General features: G+C 43.8%; 1 protein-coding gene across 1 annotated transcript in view; it reads left to right on the forward strand.

The window, feature by feature from the left end:
- Nucleotides 1-26,990, forward strand: part of FOXN2 (forkhead box N2) — a 146,259-nt gene that overhangs the window by 63,050 nt on the left and 56,219 nt on the right. Inside the window, exon 3 of the mRNA XM_030195829.1 lies at nt 16,550-17,100. Within this exon, the coding sequence (XP_030051689.1) occupies nt 16,564-17,100 (537 nt within the window). The 5' untranslated portion in view covers nt 16,550-16,563. The remainder of the gene's footprint in view (nt 1-16,549; nt 17,101-26,990) is intronic.

Genomic DNA, 26,990 nt, shown 5'->3' on the forward strand with positions numbered 1-26,990 from the left:
AAATGTGTTAATCTTGTGCCAGGGAGAGAGAAACATCAAAAATCTGTAAGTGAACATTTCTAAATCTTGACACTGTACCAATAAACATATTAATATAAGTACTACTTTAGATGTGTGTACTGCCAAATATAAAATATATCTGCAGCTGAAATCGGGCTAGTTTCCATATTCTGTGCTATAAGCATCATGGGGGAATCCCTTATGAAAACAGAACTGCAGTGTTGACTCAGTAGCTCCCTGATTAATGGCAGAGTGCAGCAGTGTTTATCTCTTGGAACAGTCAGAGGGCTGAACCTCTGTTGACACTGCTCAAGGTATTGCAGTAGTTAGGACCTAGAAATTGCTGTAATGCAAGACTTGTTTATTGTTTTAACAAGAACAAACAAAGCGGATTCCTAAAATTCAATGTCTGCTAGAAGAGACAGACAGACACACACACACCTTTTAAGTTTGCCAGCATTTAAATGTGCATCTGTCAGGTTCTCAGGTTCAGAGCCCGCAGGGCCGGGCTCTGTAGCAAACGTGAGCCCTTGGGTTGCTGCCGAGGAGCGACAGCAGCAGGCAAAACCCACCAACCAACACTGGGTAAGCACACCGGCAGGGACTGCAGGCACTGCCCAGCGAACAGGAACACATGGACTGGAATCCCCCGGACTGGAGGACACAGGACTGGAACACACACCGGACCGGAACACACTGGACTGGTCCGCACAGCTTCACCTGCGCTTAGCTACTAAGCTCCCCAGGAGTTGAGCTCCTAGGTTCGAGTAGCCGACAGGACTTACTGGATACCGGATGACATAGGGACCAGGACTGGAAACAGAAGTGCTCCTAAACCTAGACTGATCTATGTGCTCCCAATCCCTAAACCAGCAGGAGTGTTCCTAACAGTAAACTGACAAAAAGGACTTCCTAAGCCCTATACTAAACAGGAGCTCCTAAGCCCTGCTCAAGAAAGGGACTTCCTAAGCCCTAAACTAACAGAGCAGGGAACTAAACACAAAGCTAACACAGGTGCTACTAAGCACCAAGCTACAAGCAGAGCTCTACACTAATAAGCTAAACACAAAACTAACAAGCTACCTAAGCACTGCTCTAGCAAGCTAGATACAACTAACAAGGTGCTTCCCAAGCACTACTCTGGCAAGTAACCAGAAGAGCTCCTAGCACTAAAAGGGAAGACAGGGGAGCCACAAGGAAAAAGCAGGGAAGCTAACACATAAGCCAAAAGTGATTCTAAATCACCAAACACCAACAGCAAAGACTGCAATGCTCCCAATAGCACAAATCCAGAAGTACTTCTAACAGCAAACTCTGCAGTGTTCCTAACAACACCAAACCCTGAAGTACTTCTATCAACAACAGAGCTTCCAAAGCCCTACACACAGCAATGCTTCCAAAACCAAAAGCAGGGGAGCCATAAGGGAAAAGCAGGAAAGCTAAACACACAGTCACCAGTGCACACTGCACTAACACTAACCTGGACCTAAGCAAAAGCAAGCAGGGAAACTAGACACAGAGTCAGAAGTGCACACTGCACCACCCTACCTAAAACAAACACCACTGTTGCAAAGGCCCTGAAGGAAACAACACCACTTCCTTATCAAGGCCTTCTATGATGATGTCACACTCCCTAGACCTAGGCAAAAGCACACTGACCCAGAGAGGCCCAACCCACACCAATGCAAAACCGTGAAACACTTGAAGCCAGTACACCCAAAGAGAGTTAGAGCAACTCAGACTACCCACACAGGTGCAATATAATGAAACAATTAGAGCCCTGCTGCTGGAAGCTGCCAGCACAGAGAGACAGAGAAAGAAACAGAAGCCAGCTAAGAAGCTGACCCCCAGGAAAGAGGTAAGTTTGAGAGGGGTTCAGACCCCAATCATAACAGCATTGCACGTGTAGAAAACCAGATTTTAGTATGCCAGTATTTGCATGAGCAAATCCTTGCATAATGTAGGGGTGTGTGGTTTGAGCGTGTTCTGGGCAGGGCCTAAAAATGCACTTGCACTTCCCATTTCAGAAGAGGACTGTATGTCAATGAACTCAATATTAGGATATACACCCACAACCAGGAATGTCTGGGTTTAATAAAGGTACTTGGATTGGAGAGGGGAACATAGATGTGTAGGTTTCCAAAGTGACAGACATATGCATCTGTTTGTTGGCATTTACAGTATATGTCTGTGCTCTGAAATAGCGTATGTACGTGTCACCACTTTGACGTGTATGTTAGTGCATTGCCTCTGTTTGATGTTTTAGACATTGATGGTTGCAAAATGGTACTGTTGTTACACACAGTCAGCACTTCCTTGGCATCTGTAGCAGATGAATTCAGAGACTTGTGGGTTATGACCATCTACCAGCAGGTGGAGATGAACAGCACTGAATTGAACTCTGTCTTATAGGACAGTATGCTCCTTGGTCAGTTATATCTCCAGCAGGCGGTGTGGATGAACTCTCACATGCTCCTGGCCTCATCTTTACCTCAGCTCCTTTCTGGGTTTCCTGGTCCAGTTGAGCTTGGGGATGTCTTGGCTGAGCGGTGCCAGCATTAGAGGGTACACTTGGTGGTCAGGTCCCTCCCCCACCCCTGTTCCCCTGTCCAGCCACTTTGTCTAGTCTCCTTCATCACAGGTTAAAAATAATAACAATAATTTCATCCAAAAGAGGCACTAAGTGCAGGTTTCCTGCTCAGTGGCATCATTTTGAAAGGGGTGTTGGTAAGCTGGCTGTTGGCATTTGCTCTCAACTTCTTCGCTACAGAGGGGTGAGTGTTGCTTTAAATTTTCTTTGAGTGTTGTGGTTAACTCACATTTCTTTTCTCTCTCTTTGCTCCTCTAGCGGAAGAAGTGGTTAAACGCTGCTGTTGCTATTGGAAACGAAAAGCAGCATCAGGGCTTTGTCTGGCGGGGTGTTCTGCTTCAGTTTTGTCTGAGCCCACATCTATCCCTGTTGAACCATTGCTTTTCCACACAGGTGATTCTTGGGCCTCATTCTCCTCAGGCTGTTGGCTCTGACATGGTTCCTGCAGCCATTTTAAGTGAGCATGATTCGTGTAACGTTGGTGCTGGCTCAGGCTCCCAGTTTTCCCTTACCTTCCGCTTCAGCTGCTTCCAGTTCAAGGGTTCTGGAACCTTTTTCTCCAGAATTTGTACTTTTATTATATTAAGCTTACTTGCTTTAAACAATCTTATTAGATTTTGATTCTTCTGATCTGTTGCCTCAGCAGCACTCAACTCTGGATCACTGCAAGCTTCTCGGCATTTGCTGGTGGATACTTCAGGAAAGGCGTGTGGAAGGGGTTTCTGAGGTGGATTCAGTGGTCCCACCACCTCCTCCTCACTCAGAGAAGCTTCTTCTCATGTTCCTGAGCTTCTGGAAGAAAGTGAGATTATTGAGAAGGTGATGATCCTTTTTTAAAATAGTCATTACTTTGGCCACCCTCCAATCTTCAGGTGCTACGGATGATTTTAACAACAGATTACAGATCACTAACAGCAGATCTTAAATTTCATATTTGAGTTCTTCAGTACCCTAGGGTGTATACCATCCAGTCCAGGTGATTTACCATTATGTTATGCTTTACTTATATTCCACAGATACTACGAATGGTTCACTGTGGATTACAATAAGTTACAAAGTTATAGAAGACCAATACGAATCACATCATAGTTCAATACTAAATTAACACAATGATTAGCTATTTCAAATTACTTCTTTGAATAAAACTGTCTTAACTTTTCTAAAAGAAAATAGTCAAAATCTGAAGTTGAAATGGTAGCATATTCTATATCGAAGGAACTAAATAATGGAGAGAGAGATTAAACATACGATGGTTAGTAATCCGTTTGATAGAGGGAAAGGCCAATAACATTAGATTACGAGATCTAGAGCCTACTGTCAATTTATCTCCGTATATCTTCCTGGTTCCACAACATTTCTTTCAGTTCCTCCGCATCATCACCCTTGAAAAACATTCATTCAACCTCTCTGCTATGGCTCTGTCCTCCCTGAGTGACCCTTTTACTCCTTAGATCATATGGACCCACGGATTCTCTCACAGGCTTTTTGCTTCTGATATACCTGAAAAAGTTATTACTATGAGTTTTTGCCTTTGAGTCAAATTTCTCTTTGTATTCTTTTTTGGCCTTCTTCATAAGTTCTTTGCATCTAACTTGCCAGTGCTTATGTTGCTTCTTGTTTTCTTCACTTGGATCTTTTTCCATATTTTGAAATATGTTCTGTAGGCTCTAATAGCCTCTTTCACTTCTTCCTTTAACCATGCTGGCTGTTGTCTGGTTGTCTTTCCACTTTTTTAGAGGCATCACAAAGGTCATCTCTTAACCTCTGTTGTGATTATGATTGACTGTTACGTTTGTAAATTGGATTTTTTCTTTGCATCTGAATTCATTTAGCTTTTACATCACTTTTTCTTTATCTATTGTTGTAGTTTTATAATTTAACTCTTGTACAATACGCATAATTTGCTTACACATATCTTATTCCATTGTTTAATGTCCAGTTACATCTACATCTACTAGGCACGATTGGCATTTTAGAATATGTTAGATTTATTTTTTTGTATAAGTAAACTCATTTAGCCTTTATATTATCTATCTTTTATCCATTGTTTTATTTTTACATTTCATTCTTTGTACAGTATGAATTTTTTGTATGATTGACTAAACATCTTTTCCATTTTATTATGTCTATTTATATGTATTCTATATGATTGGTTTTTCATTTTCACTTTTATTGCCTTTATGTTGAAGTATGTTTGTTTAATTAAAAAAAAATTTATAGACTCCTGAGGCAGGTGCTTAGGTGTCAAAACACAGCAGCTGTGTTGAGTCGCTTGATGACTCTTTAATAAAGACTTAAAACTGCACATCGTCTCCCTTGGTTTTTGGAAAGAGCCAGCCCACCCTACTCCTTCTTTTGCTTGACTGTTTCTTATGTAGGGATTGAGTGTTCCTCCACTTTTGTGATTTTCCCCTCGTCTTCCCAGTGATCATGGATGCCCATCTTTTTCATTGGGAAGCCCACTGTTTTGATCAGAGAGTCCTGGACATGTGATCGAAGACAGAGGCTTCATGGCTGATCAGCTGCCTAGAGCTGAGGGTGGTTTGTTGGGCCCTGCAAGCATTTTATGTCCTTGTTGCAGGGGTAGGTGGTCCTATCCAACAATGCCTTGGCAGTCGCTTACATCAATAAGCAGAGAGGCACAAGGAATACTCCGCTGGTGAGAGAGGCTGCTCTACTTTGTTAGTGGGCAGAGAGACATTTCTCAGTTTTGTCTGCAGCTCACATTGCGGGCACGCTGAATGTCCAGGCAGGCATCCTCAACTAGAACCTATTGGATCCTGGTGAGTGGGAGCTGTCCTGGACAGTTTTTCACCAGATCAGGTCATGGTGGGGAGTTCCAGTCATAAATCTCATGGCTTGGAGGAGCAACAAGAAGGTTCCCAGTTCCTTCAGGCAAGGAGCTCTGATCAGAGACTATAGGTGCTTTCCTCCAGTCCTGGCCAAAGGAGGCTCTCTGTTTCCTTCATGACCAGTACTTGGGAGCATTGCATGCCATTGGGGCCCTGTGGTTCTGGTGGTTCCAGACTGGCCCAGAAGACCTCGGTATGCAGACCTGGTCAGCCTGCATATTGCCAGTCCACTGCAGCTGTACTCTCAGAGGGGACTTCTTTCTCGGGGTCCATTTCTCATGGAGGAACCCTCCCCCTTTGGTCTTACGACACGGGTCTTGAGAGGTCGAGATTTGCTTATGCTAGGGTTTGGAGGACCTTTGAGACCTGGTGTTCCACTGAAGGTCTTCAAGCTGCTTTGGCATCTATGGCTCACGTTCTCTTGTTTTTACAGGATGGTTTTGAGAAAGGGCTGACCTTAAGTTCTCTGAAGGTCCAGTTGCTGCACAATGCTGGCTTCCTTTAGGGGCTGCATTCAGAAATCCTCTCTGACTTCGTATCCGGATGTAGTTCATTTTCTTTGGACAGTTAATCAGTTGCATCCTCCCTTATATTCTGTTTGTCCGGCCTGGAATCTTAATTTAGTTTTCTGGGCCGTTCAGAGGTTGCCATTTGTGCCATGAGATCAACTGTCACTGAAGGATCTCGCATTGAAAACAATTTTGTAGTGGCTGTCACCTCAGCCACCCAGAAGGGTTTCAGAGTTGCAGGTTCTGTTGTGCAGATATCCTTTTCTCCGCTTCACAGAGGTGGAGGTCTCTATCCAAATAGTCCCTTCCTTTTTCCTGAAAGTAGTTTCAGGGTTTCATTTGAATCAACTGATCTTCCTACCACCTTTTCACACGGAGGATTATCTGGACAAATTTTGGACCCTCAGGGGTCAAGATGTTTGAAAATTCCTAATCAAATACTTGGAAGTCACCATTGACTTCAGGCAGTCTGATCATCTGTTTGTCTTGTATGCTGGACACCAAAAAGGGGATCAAGCTTCTAAAGCTACCATTGCTAGGTAACTCAGAGACCATCTCTTGGCATACTTGCTGGTAGGGAAATCTCCCTCACTGGCTTTGAAGACGCATTCCACTAGGGCGCAAACAACTTCCTTTGCTGAGTCAGTCTATTTTGATTGATGAAATTTGTAGATGGAGTCATGTGGTCCTCACAAACATTTTTAAAGCATTGCAGATTAGACATGTGGGCTTGTAGGGATTCCGCCTTCAGAGCCTCTGTCCTATCTGCTGGGATTTGTGTGTACTGCTCTACTTGAGAACCGATTTGCTGCATTCTGCAAGTCTCTGGATTGATATGCAGACGTTCTGTCTTCTGTGCTTTGGTGCCAACAGTTGTGGAAGTGAGACTACTGTGCAGTGCCCTATATGGCAGAATTCTGGTGTTCTCTCTATCTCTACCTGCTGTTAGATGGACATAACCCGCAAGTTACTAGATTGATCTATTGAGACTAATGTAAAGAAAATGATCAGGTAAGAACTAATTTTTCATTCTGCTTTGTTATGAGAAATACTAACTGACCAAGGAGCACACCGTCCTCTAAGACAGAGAGCACTGAAATGAACTATCTTTCCCTGCTGGTAGATGGTCATAACCTACAAGTCTCTGGATTCATTTGCTGTAATTAAAGGAAAGAAAATGATCAGGTAAAGACACAATTTTTCCATTCCTGCATATATTTTAGAAAGACTACATCAGCAGATCCTTCACTACTGTAATTGTACATGTGCTGATCTGGATGTCTCAATTCCAACTTGTGTATTTTATCTAAAATCTGTCGTCTCATGTTTATTTCTGTGGCATCTTTTGGTTTTGTCTACAGACGCTTATGATAGCACAAAATAGTACATTATTGAAACCTTTCTCCCCCCCCCCCCCCCCCCTCCTAGCTAGCAGCTGAGTATACAGTGCTCCATTGTGACATGCAAGTTCTGAATACAGGATTGTATTCTTCTTCACGTTGAGATTCAAAGGACAAATGTAGCTGTGTTGATTGCAGACTTCTGTAAACTCTGCCAAGCTGCAGCGTTCGTACAATAATATTTTTCACAAAAGGCAAACCACTTGCTAGAAACGCTTGTTATGGAAAGTTAGCAAAACAATAGGCTGTTGAACAAAATATACAGTACAATAGCTGGTACATGATGAGATTATCAAAAGTCTCAAGTGTAACATGAAAAGGAACAGCAGGCAGCATATGACACACGATGGTTAAATAATGGACAAGGTAGAAACTAAAAGGAGTAAAGGGTAATTGTGGTACAGTATCCTGTAAAGTGTTGTGTGTTTCAACTGGTAACTCCAGGGAAAAAGATCTCTCCTTGGCTTCACAGTATTCAAGCCGAGATGGAGAGAGACGCTCTCTAAAGCAGATGTGGTGCACAAACAAAACAAAAATCTATTCTGTTAACAGACTTATACCAACAAATTGAATTTATAGAATAGATTTCAGGTATATAATGAGGTATGCTTTGGTTTGATGCACTAAAAAGTTATTCAGGGTCAGCAGTAATTCAGGTTTATTTTGGATTGATGGGACTAATGAAAAGAAAGTTAATTAGATAAAGACTCGTTTTTCGTTTTGACATGTTAGGTGGAGATATCAACAAAATTAAGATGATGCCTGTTTTGGTTTTTTTTTTTTATTTTATTGGACCACCTTATTACATAAGATTTTTCTTATTTGGCACCATAACCACTAGTACCATTTGATGGGTCTGGGGGTGCTTTGGTCCAGGTTGCCAGGAGTTGAAACTAACTACTTTGATTGCAACTTTCAATTGGTCTACAGATCATGATATTATTTTGAAAAATGTATTACAGCTTCGAGACACACATTATGGGTGTTCAAATACGAGTTTTTCCAGACATAGCGAGAGTCATTCAAAGAAGAAAGCAGTTTTTATTGCATAGACCTAGGGCCCAACAAATAGGGCCTGTTTTCTGTTGTCTCTTCCACGCAGATGCAATATTTGGTTATAAAAATGTTTAAAAAACAAATTTGAACCTTCACAAATGATTGCATTTCTTAGTGATAAGACTTCCTCTCTTGTATCTGAAGAGTTTGCAAGCTGAGGCTTCTGTTGTTCAGTAGTTTGTACCTGTACAACCGCCTCAATTCGTGCTTGAAAGAGACGATATATCAGATTAATAAATGATATAATTATAAGCTGAAGATTACATCACCATAGTTTTCTGTATTTTTCCTTATTTTCCTTAGTATAAAGCTTTTCCTAATTTTACTGCCATAATATAACCTCGCCTTCTTTTTGTAGACTTTGGAATTAATGCTGATTTTTATATTTTATAACTTTCATGTAGTTTTTCATTTTCTTACGGCACAAATGTTTGTTTTTCAAGTATTGTGCTTGAACTTTGTAATCTTAAAATTGCATAAAAATAAAATTTGGAGAGAAAAAAAAAAAGAGAGGCATTCCCCCCCCCCCCCCCCCCAATTTTTTTTCAGGTTGTGTTGGGTACGTTAACCTAAAAAAAAATTAACTCAGGAGCACTTATTGCCTACTACTACTACTACTTAACATTTCTAGAGCGCTACTAGGGTTACGCAGCGCTGTACAATTTAACAAAGAGAGACAGTCCCTGCTCAAAGAGCTTACAATCTAATAGACAAGTGAACGGTCGGTCCGATAGCGGCAGTCAAATTGGGGCAGTCTGGATTCACTGAACGGTAAGGGTTAGGTGCCGAACGCAGCATTGAAGAGGTGGGCTTTAAGCAAAGACTTGAAGACGGGCAGGGAGGGGGCTTTGCGTAAGGGTTCAGGAAGGTTGTTCCAAGCATAGGGTGAGGCGAGGCAGAATGAGCGGAGCCTGGAGTTGGCGGTGGTGGAGAAGGGTACTGAGAGGAGGGATTTATCCTGTGAACGGAGGTTACGGGCGGGAACGTAAGGGGAGATGAGGGTAGAAAGATAGTGAGGGGCAGCAGACTGAGTGCATTTGTAGGTAAGAAGGAGAAGCTTGAATTGAATGCGGTATCTGATCGGAAGCCAGTGAAGTGACCTGAGGAGAGGGGTGATATGAGTATATCGGTTCTGGCGGAATATGAGACGTGCAGCAGAGTTCTGAACAGATTGAAGGGGGGATAGATGGCTAAGTGGGAGGCCGGTGAGGAGTAAGTTGCAGTAGTCCAGGCGAGAGGTAATGAGAGCGTGGACGAGAGTTTGGGTGGTGTGTTCAGAGAGGAAAGGGCGAATTTTGCTGATGTTAAAGAGGAAGAAGCGACAGGTCTTAGCTATCTGCTGGATATGCACAGAGAAGGAGAGAGAGGAGTCAAAGATGACTCCGAGGTTGCGGGCAGATGAGACGGGGAGGATGAGGGTGTTATCAACTGAGATAGAAAGTGGAGGAAGAGGAAAAGTGGGTTTTGGTGGAAAGACGATAAGCTCGGTCTTGGACATGTTCAGTTTCAGGTGGTGGTTGGACATCCAGGCAGCAATGTCGGATAAGCAGGCCGATACTTTTGCCTGGGTCTCCGCAGTGATGTCTGGTGTGGAGAGATACAGTTGGGTGTCATCAGCATAGAGATGATAGCCTCCTATTTGCTACTGCTTTCGACTCCTAACCATGACTCTCTTACTCAACACCCTCACTTATCACCCCTACCACTGCAATTTCCCCACCCCTAGCTGTCTGTTCGTCTGTCCAATTTAGATTGTAAGCTCTGTTGAGCAGGGACTGTCTTTTTCATGTTAATTTGTACAGCGCTGCGTAAGTCTAGTAGCGCTATAGAAATGTTTAATAGTAGTAGTATTTAAGTGGCGCAAACTGCTCCTGTTTAACTTGGTGTTATCCACTTAGCACACGTTAATGCCAAAGTGCTAGCTGGATAACGCTTCCACATCTATTCCGCACTTGTGACATGTCCTCCCCCAAAACAATTGCAAAAAAAAAAAACCAAACCCTTGCAATCAGCACGCTGACAGGCCAATTACCAGAAAAGCCACTGAAATGTTTTGCAGTAAGCCTGTTTTCTCATGGTAAGGATGCTTTAGCTCTTAACATAGAAACAGAGAAATATGATGGCAGATAAAGGCCAAATGGCCCATCCAGTCTGCCCATCCTCCATAACCCTTAATTCCTCCTTTTCCTAAGGGATCCCACATGCTTGACTCATCCTTTCTTAAACTCTGACTCAGTCCTGGTCTCCACAGCCTCCACCGGGAAGCCATTCCATGCTTTCACCTCCCTTTCCGTAAATGAATACTTTCTTAGATTTCTCCTAAGCTTATTTCTTCTTAACTTCATTGTATGCTCCCTCATTCCAGAATTTTCCTCCATTTGAAAAAGGCTCTCTTCCTGTACATTAAGACCCCTGAGATATTTAAATGTTTCTATCATATCTCCTCTTTCCCTCTCTCCCAGCATATACATGTTGAGGTTCATAAGCCTGTCCTTATGTTTTATGTCCAAGACCGCTTACCAATTTTGTAGCCACCCTCTGGACTGACTACATCCTTTTTGATATCTTTCTGTAGGTACGGTCTCCAGAATTGCACACAGTACTCTAAATGGGGCCTTGTTTCTCTTTCCCTCAACATTTTGCCCAGTAGTGCTGTTCTCTCAACACCTTCTCTTTGTCCACTGCATGTTGAGTGGGGTCGCATGCATGGGGGGTCTCTTTGTAGTTAGTGCCCTATATAGCTACACAGGTTGTACGCCCTGAGTGTTAGGCCAGACTTAAGTAGATAAGTAATTAGGACCTGCAACTAGTTATCTAGTGGTTAGTGCAGTGGACTTTGATCCTAGGGAACTGAGTTCAATTCCCACTGCAGCTCCTTGTGACTCTGGGCAAGTCACTTAACCCTCCATTGCCCCAGGTACAAAATAAGTACCTGAATATATGTAAACGGCTTCGAATGTAGTTGCAAAAACCTCAGAAAGGCGGTATATCAAGTCCCATTTCCCTTCCCTTCTTGGCTTGTTCACTATTTTATCACAATTTCAAGCATGCAGTCTACTGAGGTCCTTGCTTTATTGGACTGCACTCTTTACTGATAATTTCCAGCATTTTGCATGCCTCCCCACCCCACCTTATCCCTTTTTTTTTTCTTTTTCAAAACTGGTCTGAGTGTAAAAAAAAAGTGCATGATTTTAAGTAATAGTTAAAATCAATGTAATCAGTAAAATCCCTTTATTTTTTTAAAATATAATTTAGAAATAAAGGTTAATAAAGGGAAAAAAAAGGAATATAAAGTGATATCTTTTTATTGGAATAACCCTAATACTTTTTTGACTAACTTTCTAGAGCTCAAAAAGAGGACAACTAGCAACCACAGTACTTTCTAAATTGATTACTTCTCAGCCTTTTAGCTGAGATCATACTTGCATGATGGTGTTTAGAACGGGGAAAGTCCAACATATTTTCAAAGTCCTTCATTGCTCATCAGGATTTATGTGTCTGATTTTATTCTCACTTCCCTGATGGGATCATCGCTTCTTGTCCTCAGACTTCACTGAGTTCTGTTACTGTTTTTTTTTTTTTTTTTTTCATCCTACTCTCGCCACTAAGTAGCTGACTTGCATATTCTACGCTTGATTTTTCCTGTTACTTCCCTTTTTTTTTTTTTTTACTTCATAATGGTTTTGTTGGTAACTGCCAAGTCGTTTATACATCATTCTGCAGCTAATGTCGCTTTAAATTCTTCTTTCAGTTGAGGTTTTACTAGCACAGCAGGTGCAATTAAAGCGGAAATTTTGTTCATAAATTTAACCATTTTACATCAAGTGAAAACTGTGCCTAAAGTAGGCGAGCTCTGTGGTGATTGAAGTAGATTAATGATCCCTCCTGACTGCCGCTGAAACTTCAGATCTCTGCTGCAGGAGGCTGTGAGGCCAGACCTCTTCCCTTCAGCCCTAGGACCATTATGAGTCTTGGAGGCTTCCTGGCTTTCTTCAGCTGTGCTTAATATTTCTTTCCTTTTGAGAAGTGCTTGGCTGTCTTTGCAGTAACTATGATCTAGTGGTTGAAACTGTGGTTATGTACATAAAACAAATTGGCAGGGGGGGGAGGGGGATACAAAAGATGGCTTAAAATCCTGAAAATGGAGCATCTAGTTTTAGAGAACTAAATTTCCATTAATTCTATAGAATCGATGATAATTTTTCTCCTTCCCTCTCCCACAATCATGTCTTCCATGACACATTGTAATAAAAGGTTGATATTAACTTTTCTGAAGTATACAGGCAGTCAAAACCCTTTATAATGTAATCATTGCTATCTTGAAGTATTAATTGTAGATAATATTTGTGAATTAATCAAGACCTGGCTCAATTACATGCTGTCCCTCCTTAGTGAAGGTTTTCATTTAGTCAATGACTAAAGATTTTTGAATAAAAGACCTTGTTTACATTTATTTAAAAAAGAACTGTTCCAGAACTTAAGAATTCAACGTTGATAGTTGCCAGTGTTCATCATCTTCAGTATTTTGAATTATCCTACCCACCTCTTGTCACTGGGAGGCTTGAAGATAAGTATGTATTTATGCTTTCTTCTCACTTCTCCTCCATTTCAGCACTTTCTGCTCTTTATAAAATTATTTAATTGAACGTCTTCTTGGCAGGAGAACAAGAGTCATTGACCCTGTCCCATAGCTATTAGAAACTACTATTTAGCATTTCTATAGCGCTACAAGGCATACGCAGCGCTGCACAAACATAGAAGAAAGACAGTCCCTGCTCAAAGAGCTTACAATCTAATAGACAAAAAATAAATAAAGTAAGCAAATCAAATCAATTAATGTGAACAGGAAGGAAGAGAGGAGGGTAGGTGGAGGCGAGTGGTTACGAGTCAAAAGCAATGTTAAAGAGGTGGGCTTTCAGTCTAGATTTAAAGGTGGCCAAGGGTGGGGCAAGACGTAGGGGCTCAGGAAGTTTATTCCAGGCGTAGGGTGCAGCAAGACAGAAGGCGCGAAGTCTGGAGTTGGCAGTAGTGGACAAGGGAACAGATAAGAAGGATTTATCCATGGAGCGGAGTGCACGGGAAGGGGTGTAGGGATGGACGAGTGTGGAGAGATACTGGGGAGCAGCAGATTGAGTACATTTATAGGTTAGTAGAAGAAGTTTGAACAGGATGCGAAAACGGATAGGGAGCCAGTGAAGGGTCTTGAGGAGAGGGGTAGTATGAGTAAAGCGACCCTGGCGGAAGATGAGACGGGCAGCAGAGTTTTGAACCGACTGGAGAGGGGAGAGGTGACTAAGTGGGAGGCCAGCAAGAAGCAGATTGCAGTAGTCTAAACGAGAGGTGGCAAGGGTGTGGATGAGGGTTTTGGTAGAGTGCTCGGAAAGAAAGGGGCGGATTTTACGGATGTTGTAAAGAAAGAAACGACAGGTCTTGGCAATCTGCTGGATATGAGCAGAGAAGGAGAGAGAAGAGTCAAAGATGACCCCAAGGTTTCGAGCTGAGGAGACAGGGAGAATGAGAGAGCCATCAACAGAAATAGAAAACGGGGGGAGCGGGGAGGTGGGTTTGGGGGGGAAAATGAGAAGCTCGGCTTTGGTCATATTTAATTTCAGGTGGCGTTGAGACATCCAGACAGCAATGTCAGACAAGCCACTGTAGAAGCATCCTTGTCTCCTGCTTCCATGCTGGCTAGCGAAGATCCTTTATATAATGTCCAGGAAAGCCTGAAAGAGAAAATTATCCTTTATTTGCTCCTTTTTTTGAGGCACAAGTTTTTAAAATTCTGAGTTTGTCACAAAAATTAATGTGATTGTCTTTTATTGTTTTCATACCCATTTGCTTCCTTAGAATATGTACACCGCTTGAAAAGCTGTATTTCAAATATGTAACCTGACTGAGCTGTGTGTATAGGTGATAACACACCTGCCACTGCTTCTCTCCAAGTTCTCCTAATGCAGGGGACTGTTGCTGTTGTATATTTGCTTAGCATACGCATTATATGGGGACCTTTTGCTAAGCTGTGGTAAAAAGTAGCCTTAGCACGCCATTACATGGGCTTTCCCACACATTAAGGCTGTATTTTCCACAGTCGGACTATAGCTGATTTGATATATTTTTCTGTTGATGGCCGTGTGCTATTGTTTCCAGGGCCGCCGAGAGGGGAGGGCGAGGGGGGGGGGGCAAAATTCCCCGGGCCTCCAAGGGGGGGGAGCTAGCGTCGGTCTCTCTCTCCTGCTCCTGCTGGGACCCGAGTGATTGCGTCCCAACAGGAGCAGAAAACTCCGACGCCACGTCCCCCCTTGGAGGCTGGGGAGGACCCAGAAGAGCAACTCCACCGCTGCTGTTCTACTCAGCTGAGCAGCTGCTTTTCCTCTCAGGGCGCATGCTCTGTTTTGAAACCGAGCATGCCCTGAGAGAAAAGCAGGGGCAGGCAATCGGCAGAAGAGCAGTGTTGGAGGAAGATGTCTTCTGCTGGTGGGGCCTCGGGATCCCCACCAGCCAACAATGTTTTTTGTGGCATCGATCGGGGGGGCTGTAGCGACGATTGTGTGGGTGTGTGGCCCCTGCCCCGCCCTGCCCTTCCCCGGGCCCAGTTCAGTCTCTTTGTGGCCCTGATTGTTGCCATTAGTGTGTGGCCATTAAAAAATAAAATAAATTACCATATGAGCATTTACCAACACCTATTTTGTAGTAAGGGCTTATGAGGTAATCCTACACTAACCAGTTAGAATGTAGTAATGAAACTATACTAACTGATAAGTGCAGAGATCCCCACACTCCATAACATACACTCTCCAACAAAAAAAATTAAAAAAATTATTAGTGCCCAGATTAGTGGGAGTTGATTTGGAACTTACTTCAGTGTCCCGCGGTATGCCATTTTTAAGCTGCAGCAAATGCGCTCTAGCGCTTTCTACAGGTTAATAAAAGATCCCCTATATGCAGGACAAAATATTCTAGTGGAGTACAATTGAATCTCAATGCAAGTTTCACAGGTATAATAAAAAGAGGAAGATGTTTGCTTCGAGTGTTAGTAGCTTTCGGTTTCTTTTTACTCAGATGAGGAACCAGCACCTTTTTTTAACAAATTTTTACTCTTAGGTTTTATCATTAAGGGGTCCTTTTACAAAGGCATGCTGAAAGATGGGTTGCGGTAGTGTAGGCGTGGGTTTTGAATGCGCAACGATCCATTTTTTAGTGCACCTGTAAAAAAGACCTTTTTTTTTTTTTTTTTGCCAAAAAGGGCCATGTGGCAAAATCAAAATTGCTGCACATCCATTTTTGGTCTGAGACCTTACCGCCAGCCATTGACTTAGCGGTAAAGACTCATGGACTAACTGAGCGGTAATTACCGTGCCCCAAATGCCACTTGGCGCGCGTCTATTACGTGTGCTCAAAAATAAAAAATATTTTTTGGATGCACGTATCAGATGTGCACCAAAAATGCAATTACTGCAAGAGCCATTAGGTAGTCGGACGGTAACTCCATTTTGGTGCGCGTTGGGCGTGCGTAGAGGCTTACGCGGCTTAGTAAAAGGGCCTCTAAAACACTTAAGGGCCCTTTTACTAAGCTGCGTAAAGTACTAATGCGTGCTTAATGTAGGGAACATGGCCTAACGCAGGATGTGCTTAAAGCATTCTGTTTTGCCATTTAAGCTCACGGTACTTATATTTTTATTTTTTTGGAGGAGGGCATATCAGGTGCGGAGAATGGTGAATCTCTTCGTAAAGGCGGTTAATAAATCCCAATAAATAAATTGAAGCGCTATTCAGTTAGCGTGCTATTGCTAACGGTGCATGGCCAGAAACTCAAGAAATAGAAAAATGCCTGTTTTACGGCCCCAAGGGGTAGAAAACAAATTTGTTTTAACAGGTGATACATTATATTCATCTAAGTATTTTTAGGTTAGGTTATCTATATTTAAATGTTAAAATCAGACTGTCAGTGGGCAAATTTAAATAATTAAGTAAATGCAAGGATATCGTAGTAGCTGCCAGGCACCATGGTTGTGCTTTTGGCCCTCCTGGGAGCAAGTGTGAATGCAGTTTCTCCTCAGATTCTTTATGCAGATGATTAGTGGTCATATAGGATTAAAGTGTTTAGGATTACCGTGGCTAATAACTTGCTTTTCTTTGTTACAGAACAATAGGATTAAATGGGTCCAATAACTGGAATGACTCCAGACAAGAAAGCTGAAACACCTGGAGCAGAAAAGGTTGCAGGATTAAGCCAGATTTACAGAATGGGAAGTTTGCCGGAAGCTGTAGACGCTGCTGGGCCCAAGGCCAGCTCAGTAGACGCTGTTTCAACAGACGATGAGCTGACAAACTTGAACTGGCTTCATGAAAGCACAAATCTTTTAAATAACTTCAGCCTTGGAAGCGAGGGTCTTCCTGCGGTGAGCCCCCTGTATGACATTGAGGGTGATAACATGCCAGCGTTCTCGCCAGCCTGCTGCCAGAACACAGAAAAGAAATCTGCCACTTCCAAGCCTCCGTATTCCTTCAGCCTTCTTATATACATGGCAATTGAACACTCTCCTAACAAGTGCTTGCCAGTCAAAGAGATCTATGGCTGGATTTTAGATCGCTTCCCTTACTTTGCCACAGCACCCACTGGCTGGAAGAACTCTGTAAGGCACAATCTTTCCTTGAACAAATGTTTCCGAAAGGTGGAAAGGAGTCACGGCAAGGTGAGGTGCTAATATCTTGTCACTCTGCTTTTAATTGTCCTTTCAGCTTTACTGTTAGCAGTTTTGAACAGATCCTGAGTAGCATTTCAAGTCTTTGCGTAGGGAATATGCACTTATTTGTGATATGATAAACACGTGGATGATTAGGGGGTTTTTAAAGCAATTTTTTGTAAGTCTGTAGTGTGATTTTTATGTGCTTAGTAGGGTTCTTACATATTATTATATCATTTTTTTATTACTGTTTTTGTTTTCCTCCTCACTTGCTTCTTCCATTCTTAAGCTAATTGCTGGGAGATCGGAGAGGGAAAGAGAAACATTGTGAACAGGGGAGGAAGAGGCTGGGGAATGAGATGCAGGATGGGGAACAGGGAAGATAAATGGGTGGCATCAGGGGCATTACTAATGGTGTTGGAGGGGGAAGGAGGCAATATGTTGAGGCCACCAAGTTTCCGTTATAAAATGTTAAATGGTGAGTGATGTACAGTAGACAGCTTTTTATTTTTATTGGTTAGGCCCCCACCCCAGAAACTGATGTAACCTTTCATCCAGAAAAGGTTCTCCACCCCTGCTGAGAAGGAACCTCATTTGACTGAGGCTATAGTATCTGGGACCTTTATTCTCTGCTACTGTGGACTTAAGTGTCACCAGACTTGGCCACAGTGCAGGCTGATTTCATTGTATTTATGGATTTTTTTGGTTATTTATTGTGCATTTTATGATATGTTGCTACTGGTTTGAATTTTTTTCAATTAAACTGCTTTAGGTTGGACTGTGTCCAGTGAAACTGGTATAGAAATGTAATATAACATAATATTGCAATGGCAGTCCTCCAGCCAAGAAGCAGAGAACTTGCTTCCCTCCAAAACTTGGTACTAATGGACTCATGATCCAGCTAGGAGGTACTTTGCTTGAAGAGCAGTAATGAGGTCTGGGTATCAAACCTAAATCTAGTTCCCACTCCCTTCCTCCAGTGCAGTATTTTCAGGAACAGCATAGTATTCTGCTTTGCGGACTTTTTGTGAGTTGGAGTAATTTACTTTGGGTCTGATTTTCCTAAGGCTTGATTTCTCTTCTGTGTTTGAGGAAAAGAAGCTTAGTAAATCAGGTCTTTCACATAACTGTGCTTTTCTGTGCTGTAATAGGTTATTAATGTTATTTTGGGGGGGAGGGGGAGAGGCACTAGAGAGCTAGATGTGAGAGACATCTGCTTTCTGAAGAACAAGCATAATATGAAAATCATATAGATATGACAAATACTTAATTGAAGATATGTTGAAACCCTCTGCTCAGTGTGCAGCGGTGGGTAAGAAAGCAAACAGACTGTTAGATATTGTTGGGAAAGGAATGGAAAACCAAAATGAGGACATTATAATGCCTTTGTATCGCTCCATGGTGCGACCGCACCTCGAATATTGTGTGCAATTCTGTTCACCGCATCTCAAAATAGATAGAGTAGAACTAGAAAAGGTACAGAGAAGTGTGACAAAAATGATAAAGGGGATGGGACGACTTCCCTATGAGGAAAGGCTAAAGCAGCTAGGGCTGTTCAGATTGGAGAAGAGACGGCTGAGGGGAGATGTGATAGAGGTCTATAAAATAATGAGTGAAGTGGAATGGGTAGATGCGAATTGCTTGTTGACTCTTTCCAAAAATACTAGAACTAGGGGGCACGCAATGAAGCTACAAAGTCGTAAATTGAAAATGAATTGGAGAAAATATTTCTTCACTCGGTGTAATTAAACTCTGGAATTCTTTGCCAGAGAATATAGTAAAAGCAGTTAGCTTAGTGGGGTTTAAAAAAAGGTTTAGATAGCTTCCTAAAAGAAAAGTCCATAAGCCATTATTAAAATGGACTTGGTGAAAATCCACTGCTTATTTCTAGGATAAGCAGCATAAAATGTACTGTTTGGGGATCTTGCCACGTACTTGTAACCTGGATTGGCCACTGTTGGAAACATGATGCTGGGCTTGATGGACCTTTGTTCCGTCCCAGTATGGCAATACATATGTTATTATGTTCTTAACTTGTTAAATCTGAGCTTTAATAGAAATCATAGAGATATGAATGTATGAAGTAATGGGGATCTTCTATATAGGTACATTTTTGTATTACACTGGGAATTAGAACACGTGCACCGACTTAAAAGTGAATGAGAATTGGTGATTCTGGAGGCTCAATGTTTTACACACACAGGAAATGGGGGCAGTCGGAGAATTCTGGAGAGATGTAGGAGTCATAATAGATATAGGCCATGTACATGCAATATTAATTGTGGGTTCTCTTTATTGTTGACTAGTAACGAAGGCCCGTTTCAAATCGCAATGAAACGGGCGCTAGCAAGGCTCCCCTCTGTCCCTTTGTGTCTCCGTGTGTCGTCGGCCCCCCTGCAGCCTCCGTGCGAGAGCTACAGTGCAGTACAACGTTGGAGCTGAGAATGTGCTCCGCCCTCAACGTCATAACGTTTGACGCGAGGGCGGGGCCCACAGACTGTGATTTTGTGTGGCTTCAGAGCTTCGAACTTACGAACCTGGCTTCAGTGACGTCAGTGCAAATAGAACGTTGAGGGTGAGTTTTATATGTATAGATGAATCTTTGCTGGGGATTGAAAACTGTATGTGAATTTATAAAGAACTACAGCCGGTGGTGTTATCTGCAAACATTAAAGACAAAGACCTAGACATACAAAAGCAATATTGTGTGCAACAATTAGCACATCTCTGGAGTGATATGGAGCCTTATTAGAAAATGAGAGAGCGTGCCACTATTTATATTAGTTGGACAGTAAAAGGAGAATCTGGAACATGTAGGCTGAAAGAAAGTGTACTCATGCGGACACAGGGAGTTGCTGTTCCTGGGAGTTCTGAATTTACAGGAAATGAGTTCACTGATGCAAACAGTCTCCGCCTACAAGTGAAAGCAGTTAGGTACCTGCGGTTAATTAGGCAGACTGCTGGTCAATGCAAGAAAAAGCAGGGCAGAGAGAAAGCTTTAAAGCCACCAGACAAGTTCAGGAGGAAAGGCAAAGGTGTAATGCTGGTTTAGTTGTTAAACCTTAGAAATAAGGCAAAGAACTGGGATGCTGTGATGGATTGTGAATTAACTACCAGTATGGGCAAAAACACAGGAGCAGTGTGTTTCGCTGTGTGAAGGGCTCTGTCAAGAAGCCATAGGGAAGCATTCACCTGGTAATCTGATTAGACTAAAGGTAGTGATTAGAGACGAGCAAGCCACGGAGAAAATTGTGGTTGGGAAAAAGCTCTGTCGGTTGCATGTAAAGGCTTAGCATTGGTAGAGCTGAGAGAGCAAGCCAGGAGTAGCAAATGAAAAACCCTGTTCAAGGAAGCTTCAGATTGCCTGTGAATGCATTGTTCATTGTTATACAAGCAGAGAGTGCTGTTTTTAAAGCCGTAGGCCGTAGTTTGAATCGGAGAGGTTTTGGTAAATGTTACAGTTTGAGGAAAGCACTTTGGACTAAATATTGCAGGTAGCTGTATAAATGACTACTGTTAAGTATGGAAAGTTGTTAATAAGAAGTCTGTGGAGATGCATTCCATTGGGGATGGGCAGGGATGGGTGAAATTTCTGTCCCTGTGCAACTGCCTACTTCAGATCTTGTCATGTTTCAATAGGATTTATGTTGGGGCTTTTGTTTCCCAGCCCCCCCCCCCCCCCCCCCCAAAAAAAATGTTTTCTGACATTCTGTAGTAGATTTACTTGACTATTTAGAGGAGTTTGTCTTCATCATCCACTTTTGGCTCAACTTTAGGTCATGGAAAGATAGAACTATAAATTCTGCAGGTGGAGGACAGGCTATCAGTGATGGCAGTCTGTTAAGGTCCCGATAGGAGCAAAGCAGCACACATCATGGTACTTTGGTCAACATGCTTGACATTGGGATGAGCTTCTTAATTTAGAAGGCAGTGTGGATTTTTGTCAAACAAAACATTTCAATATTATGGCCAAAAATTCCATTTTGACTCCTCTATCTAGAAGATATACCAGAAGTTTTGTGGCAAACCTCAGGTAGACAGCAGTACTGTTGGGGGGTTCCCTCCAGAGTTTGTGCTTGCCGTGTATCAGGCTTTTCTTTTTAAACAAGCTAAGCCTCTCTCTGAAGACTCTCTGGGTCCGTCTGGGAGCAATTCCTTCCAATTTTAAGTGTCCTAGGGTCTCCTGGGATCTTGAGGAGGTGGATAGTTCCATTGATTTTTTTTCTTTTTGATCCACAGCCTGGTTTGGATTATGTTACGGAGGATTGTGAGGTGCGAGGCTGCTCTTGAGGGAGCTCAAGAGGAGTTTCTATCTCCGGATGAGCTGCCTCCTGGTGAGGACCCCTGGGAAGTGAGGGTGTTTCATAAGGAGGATTTGCAGGGACTGATTTCTTTGGTGTCCACCTTGAATTTTGAAGAAGAACCAGTGGTGGCCAAAGTGCTTAAGTCTGGTAGATCTTTCACTATGCACCAAAACATTATGGATACTGTTCAAGCCCAGTGGAATGTGCCACATACCCCCTTTTGGTTGGCTAGGTCTATGGTCTGGCTGTATTTGGTCCTGGATCAAAACAGAGCTTGGTTGAAGCCTTCGGTTGTGGATGCCGTAGCTTCTACTGTTACTAAGAGGGATACAGTGCCGGTAGATGGTGGCATGGCTCTTCGAGATCCTCAGGACCACTGTATGGAGAGACTTTTGAAGAATAGTTTTGACGTCTCGGCCTTGGCGGTTCAGGCAACTATTAGAGGCAGTTTGGTGGCTAGGGCGTGTTTTCAGTAGTTGGAGAGAGTCTTTTGATAAGGACTAGTGATGACTTGGCCCTTGTGGACAGAGAAGTCTCTAAGATTGAGATAGGGTCTGCCTTCCTGGTGGATACTCTGTACGATTTGCTTTGTGCTTCTGCAAAGTCTCTGGCTTTGGGGGTGGTTGGTGGATGCTGCTTCTAAATCCAAGCGCAGTAAATTTTCCTTTCGAGGTGCCATGTTTTTTTGGAGAGGAGTTGGAAGAGTCTTGGTGAGTCTAAGGTGGGGGCTTGGTTGAGTTTTATTGGAGGTGGGCCCAAATTACCCCCGATCGGTGGGTGCTCAAAGTCGTTCTTGATGGGTATGCCTTAGAGTTTGTGTGGGAACTGCCAGATGCTTTTGTGGAGTCTCCCTGTCATTCTCAAGTCAAGGCGAGGGCAATCAGGGACACTGTAGACAGGCTTCTCTGTCTTCAGGTGGTTTGTCGGAACGGGTCGCTATTCCATTTATTTTGTTGCACCTTCCAACCCATCTTTGATCTCGGGTGTAAATCGGGCTTTCAAGGTTTCGGGGTTTTGCATGGAAATTCTTTGCTGTGTCATGGTGGTGGTTCACTTTGGCGAATTCTTGATTGCTGTGGACTTGATGGAGGCCTATCTCCACATCCTGATCCATCAGATGCACCACAGGTTCCTTCGCTTCGCTGTTTCGGGTAAGCATTATCAGTTTCGTGGGCTGCCTTTTGGACTGGCGACGGCTTCTCAAACTTTCACTGAGGTTGTGGTTGTGGCAGCCCTCCGCAAAAAGAAGATCTTAGTCTATTCGTATCTGGATGACTGGTTGATCAGAGCAAAGTCGTATCAGGAGAGTTCCCAGGTCATGAGTCAGATGGTTCATTTACTGGAATCTGTTGGGTGGGTGATAAACCCCCTCAAGAGGCACTTGCAGCCGCCGTTGCAGACTCTTGGCTATCTGGGGGTGGTGTTCGACACTTTTCAGGGTCAGGTCTTTCTTCCAGAGTACCAGATTGAAGCTCAGAGGTCAGTTCCAAGTGTGAGATATTACTTCCAGGTCTTGGGATCCATGGTGGCATCCATAGAAGTTGTTTCTTTGGCCAGGGTGCATATGCCTCCTCTTCAGAACTCTCTTCTGTCCCGGTGGTCTCCTTGGTTGGATTCCTTGGGAGTCAAGTTGCTGTGCAGGAGTCTCAGTTGGTGGTTCTGGACTTCCAACCTTTCTAAGGGGGTTCATTTGGATCCCTCCTCAGTGGACTGTGGTGACCACCGATGCCAGCCTTAGGGCTGGGGAGTGCTCTGTCTGGCTCAGCTGGAGCAAGGCCTCTGGTCTCAGGAAGAAGCGCATTTGCCCATCAATCTTTTGGAGACCAGAGGGATTTGCTTGGCGCTCGCTGCATTTCGACATCTAATCCAGGGATAACCAGTGCAGATTCCTTTTTGGAGTCTCGATGCACCACTTCTAACAAACATGTGGCAATCGCCAGCACGTTGCGGGCTCTCCTCGATATGGGGGTGGTGGAACCGGTTCCACTGTCCAAGGTGCACTCGGATCAGTTTTCCATTTACTTTAGGGTCCCTCAATAAGGGAGTTCCTTCAGACTGGTTCTAGATTTCCGGGAAGTGAACAAGTCATTTCCGGATGGAGATGTTGAAGTCCGTGGTGACAGCAGTGCAGCCAGGAGGGTTTCTTCCTGCAGTGGACCTGAAGGGGCCTATTTGACCTCCACTTTGGCAGTATCTGCGATTTGCAGTCCTGGGGCGCCATTTTCAGTTTTGCGCCCTGCCCTTTGGACTCACTACAGCACCTCGCAAGTTTTCCAAGGTGATGGTGGTGGTAGTAGCGGCGTTCCTTCGAATGGAAGCTGTCAGAGTTCACCCCTTCCTCAACGCTTGGTTAATTTGAGCGGAATTGGAGTAGTACAGCCGCCTGACCACTTTCAGCATTTTGGCCTTTTTGTAGGTTGGGTGTTTGACTTTCCAAACAGTCACCTAGTTCCTTCCCGGATGCTGGAGTTTCTGGGGGTGCACTTCAACAGGCAAGGATGCACGTTCTTGCCAGAGGACAGAAGGATCAGACTCTGCTCTCAGGTGCGGAGTCTGTTGAGCATCCTGAGTCCATGGGCCTGGGATAGTGGGCAGCTGCTAGAATGCATAGCAGCCACTTTGTAGCTTCTGCCGTGGGCTAGAGCTCTTATGCTTTCCTTGCAACTTTCTCTGCTGTGCAGATGGTCTCCAGTGTCATAGGAGTACCAGCGAAGACTCCCTTGGCTATTGCGGGCGAGGTGCAGCATGCACTGGTGTCAAACTTGTGAGTTCTTGTACCAAGTACAGCGCTGCTGAGCTAGGTACTCGGACCAGGTTCTGCTTGGCAGCCGGACAACCCCGGGTTTCACCTGGGCTGACTGCTGTTCCCCATAGGTTGAGCCCCTAGGTGTGGGGGGCCTGCAGGACTTACGAGACGGAGCTGGAAGCGGGGTGGTGAACGTATCGGCCAGGCAGGCAGCAGGCAAGGGAGCGATCCAGGTACAGGCAAAGTCAATAGGCAGGCAGAAGGCAGGGGGAGTAATCCAGGAACAGGCAATGTCAACAGGCAAACAACAGGTAAGAGAGTAATCCAGGCACAGGTAAAGTCAGTAGGCAGGCAGCAGGTCAAGAGAGTAATCCAGGTACAGGAAAGTCAGTAGGCAGGCAGCAGGTCAAGAGAGTAATCCAGGTACAGGAAAGTCAGCAACGAGGGACAAGTAGATAAGAAGCAAACTACTGAGCAAGTAACACCTACCAAAGTAGAAGCCGAAGCATGGAGTCCAGGAAGAGCTCAGCTGATAAAGTGCTGGCGTCTGACATCAGTAGGAACCAGCAGGGAGAAGAAGCACAGCCATAGGACAAGAGCAGGGGAAGGAGGAACCGGAAGACCAATAGGAGAGAAGCAAGGGAAGCCAGGCAGAGGGAGAGCAGACACAGGTGGGTGGAAGCAGATCAATTAAGGAGCCTGCAACCACCGCTCTCTGAACAAACCCAGAGAAGAACTACACACACATGGCTCAGGGCAGTGCCAATCAAGTGTGCGTGTTGACGGGACCCCGCCCAGCCTGAGGACGCCGCTTGCGTTGAGGTAGGGGACATGACAGTACCTCCTCCTTAAGGACCCCCCTCTGCCTAGGTCTGGGTTTCAGTGGGGTAGCGGTCATGGAAATCTCGAATCAGGTCAGGAGCGTGGACGTTAGCAGCGGGCTCCCAGGAATTGTCCTCCGGGCCAAAATGTTTCCATGACAGCAGATAAAATAGTCGTCTTCTCTGACGCCTGGAGTCTAGAATCTCCTCCACCTCAAATTCAGAATCAGGCTCAGAATCAGGGACGATGATCTTCTTGGGTTCCGTATGCCATCTGGAAGTTAAAAATGGTTTAAGCAGGGCTACATGGAAGGCGTTGTGAACCTTGAGGTTAGCTGGCAACTGGAGATAAGTGACCGCCCCCACCCGAGATTGTACTGGAAATGGCCCTATAAATCGGGGAGCGAATTTGAAGGAGGGTAGGCGAAGCCTCTAGTATTTGGTGCTGAGGCAGATCTTCTGTCCAGGTTGGAAAACTGGCGCAGTTCGTCTTTTCCAATCCGCGAAGAGCTTGTACTTAGCCGAGGCTCGCTGGAGATGTTGCTGGACCTTGGCCCAGATATCCTGAATGTCATTGAGAGTCCAGTGGAGCACAGGCGAGGCTTGTGTCTGAGGGATTGGAAACGGCAGATGAGGATGGCGTCCATACACTGTAAAAAAAAAAAAAAAATTGCGAGGTATGAGAGGTAGTATGAAAACTGTTGTTATAGGCGAATTCTGCCCAGGGGAGCAATGCCGACCAGTCATCCTGTCGACTGTTAGTGTACATCCGTAGGAAGGTCTTGAGAGTTTTGATTGACTCGTTCCACGAGGCCATTGGTCTATTAGTGATTGGTGGACGAGAAGTGAGTGGTAATCTTAAAGGTAGAGCACAGTGCTCTCCAGATCCTTGAAGTGAATTGAGAGCCCCGATCACTAATGATCCACAGAGGGAGACCATGTAAGCGGCAAATGGGCCTTGGGGAAAATGGGCCTCCGGGAAAATCGGTCCACCACTACCCAAATGACTGTGTGCCCTTGGGATTCAGGGAGCTCAGTAACAAAATCCATTGATATTTCCTGCCATGGGAGTTGCGGAACTGGTAAAGGCTGCAGGAGTCCCCACGGCTTGTCAGGAGGGAACTTGTTCCGGGCGCAAGTGGGACAAGTAGAAACAAAATGTAAGATATCTTGAGAGATGTGGGGCCACCAATAATACTGAGATATTTAATGAAAAGTCTTACGGAAACCGGGGTGACCTACAAAAGTGGAGGAGTGTCCCCTTTTGAGGACCTTCTTCCTGGATTGAGGTGGCACGGAAGTTCTCGTAGATTTGGGCGCGACCAAGGTCGTGGAGGCAATGCAGGCAGTTATTTGTATCCTCCTGTAGGCTTAAGAGCTACCTGAGTACTTCTTTGGAATATTTAGCTGTAAAAATTTGAAATAGTATTCCTTATCAGATTAAATCTAACTGGTCTTATTTTTTTGAGTGTATATACACACACGTGTATATTTTTTTTCAACATTCCCCCTAATTCTAGGCAGGGAACACACAAAAAAAAAAAAAACCATGCCCAACAAAATTTAAACAGAGCAAACAAAGTAACATTTCAGCATGCTGCAAAAACTCATTTGCCATCATTGTAACTCTTTTTATGGGGGACTTACATTGAAGCTATTACAATGATTACAGCTGCTAGACTGATTCTTAGAGTTAATAGATTTGAGAGAGTGAATCCTCTTTTTTTAAAAGGTTACATTTTTGTTTAGAAAACAGTTTGAAGGCTATTTTGTTTTCAGATATACGCTCAGTTTAATTTAGATTGTACTGTTTTAGAATGTTATTTTGTAATTCCATCTGATTAAGATGCTTCTTTTCTTGTAATCCGCCATGAATCCAGTGGAGATATAGCAGAATATAAGTTATGAATTGAATAGAATAGAAAATAAAAATGTTTTGAGAGATTTAAATGCCTCTAGACTTTTAATTGATCTCGAATTACAAGGTAAATTGTTACATAATTTTGGGCCAGCAATATACAAAATAGA

The sequence above is a fragment of the Microcaecilia unicolor genome, chromosome 3 (assembly GCF_901765095.1).
Source record: "Microcaecilia unicolor chromosome 3, aMicUni1.1, whole genome shotgun sequence".
Classification (NCBI taxonomy): domain Eukaryota; kingdom Metazoa; phylum Chordata; class Amphibia; order Gymnophiona; family Siphonopidae; genus Microcaecilia; species Microcaecilia unicolor.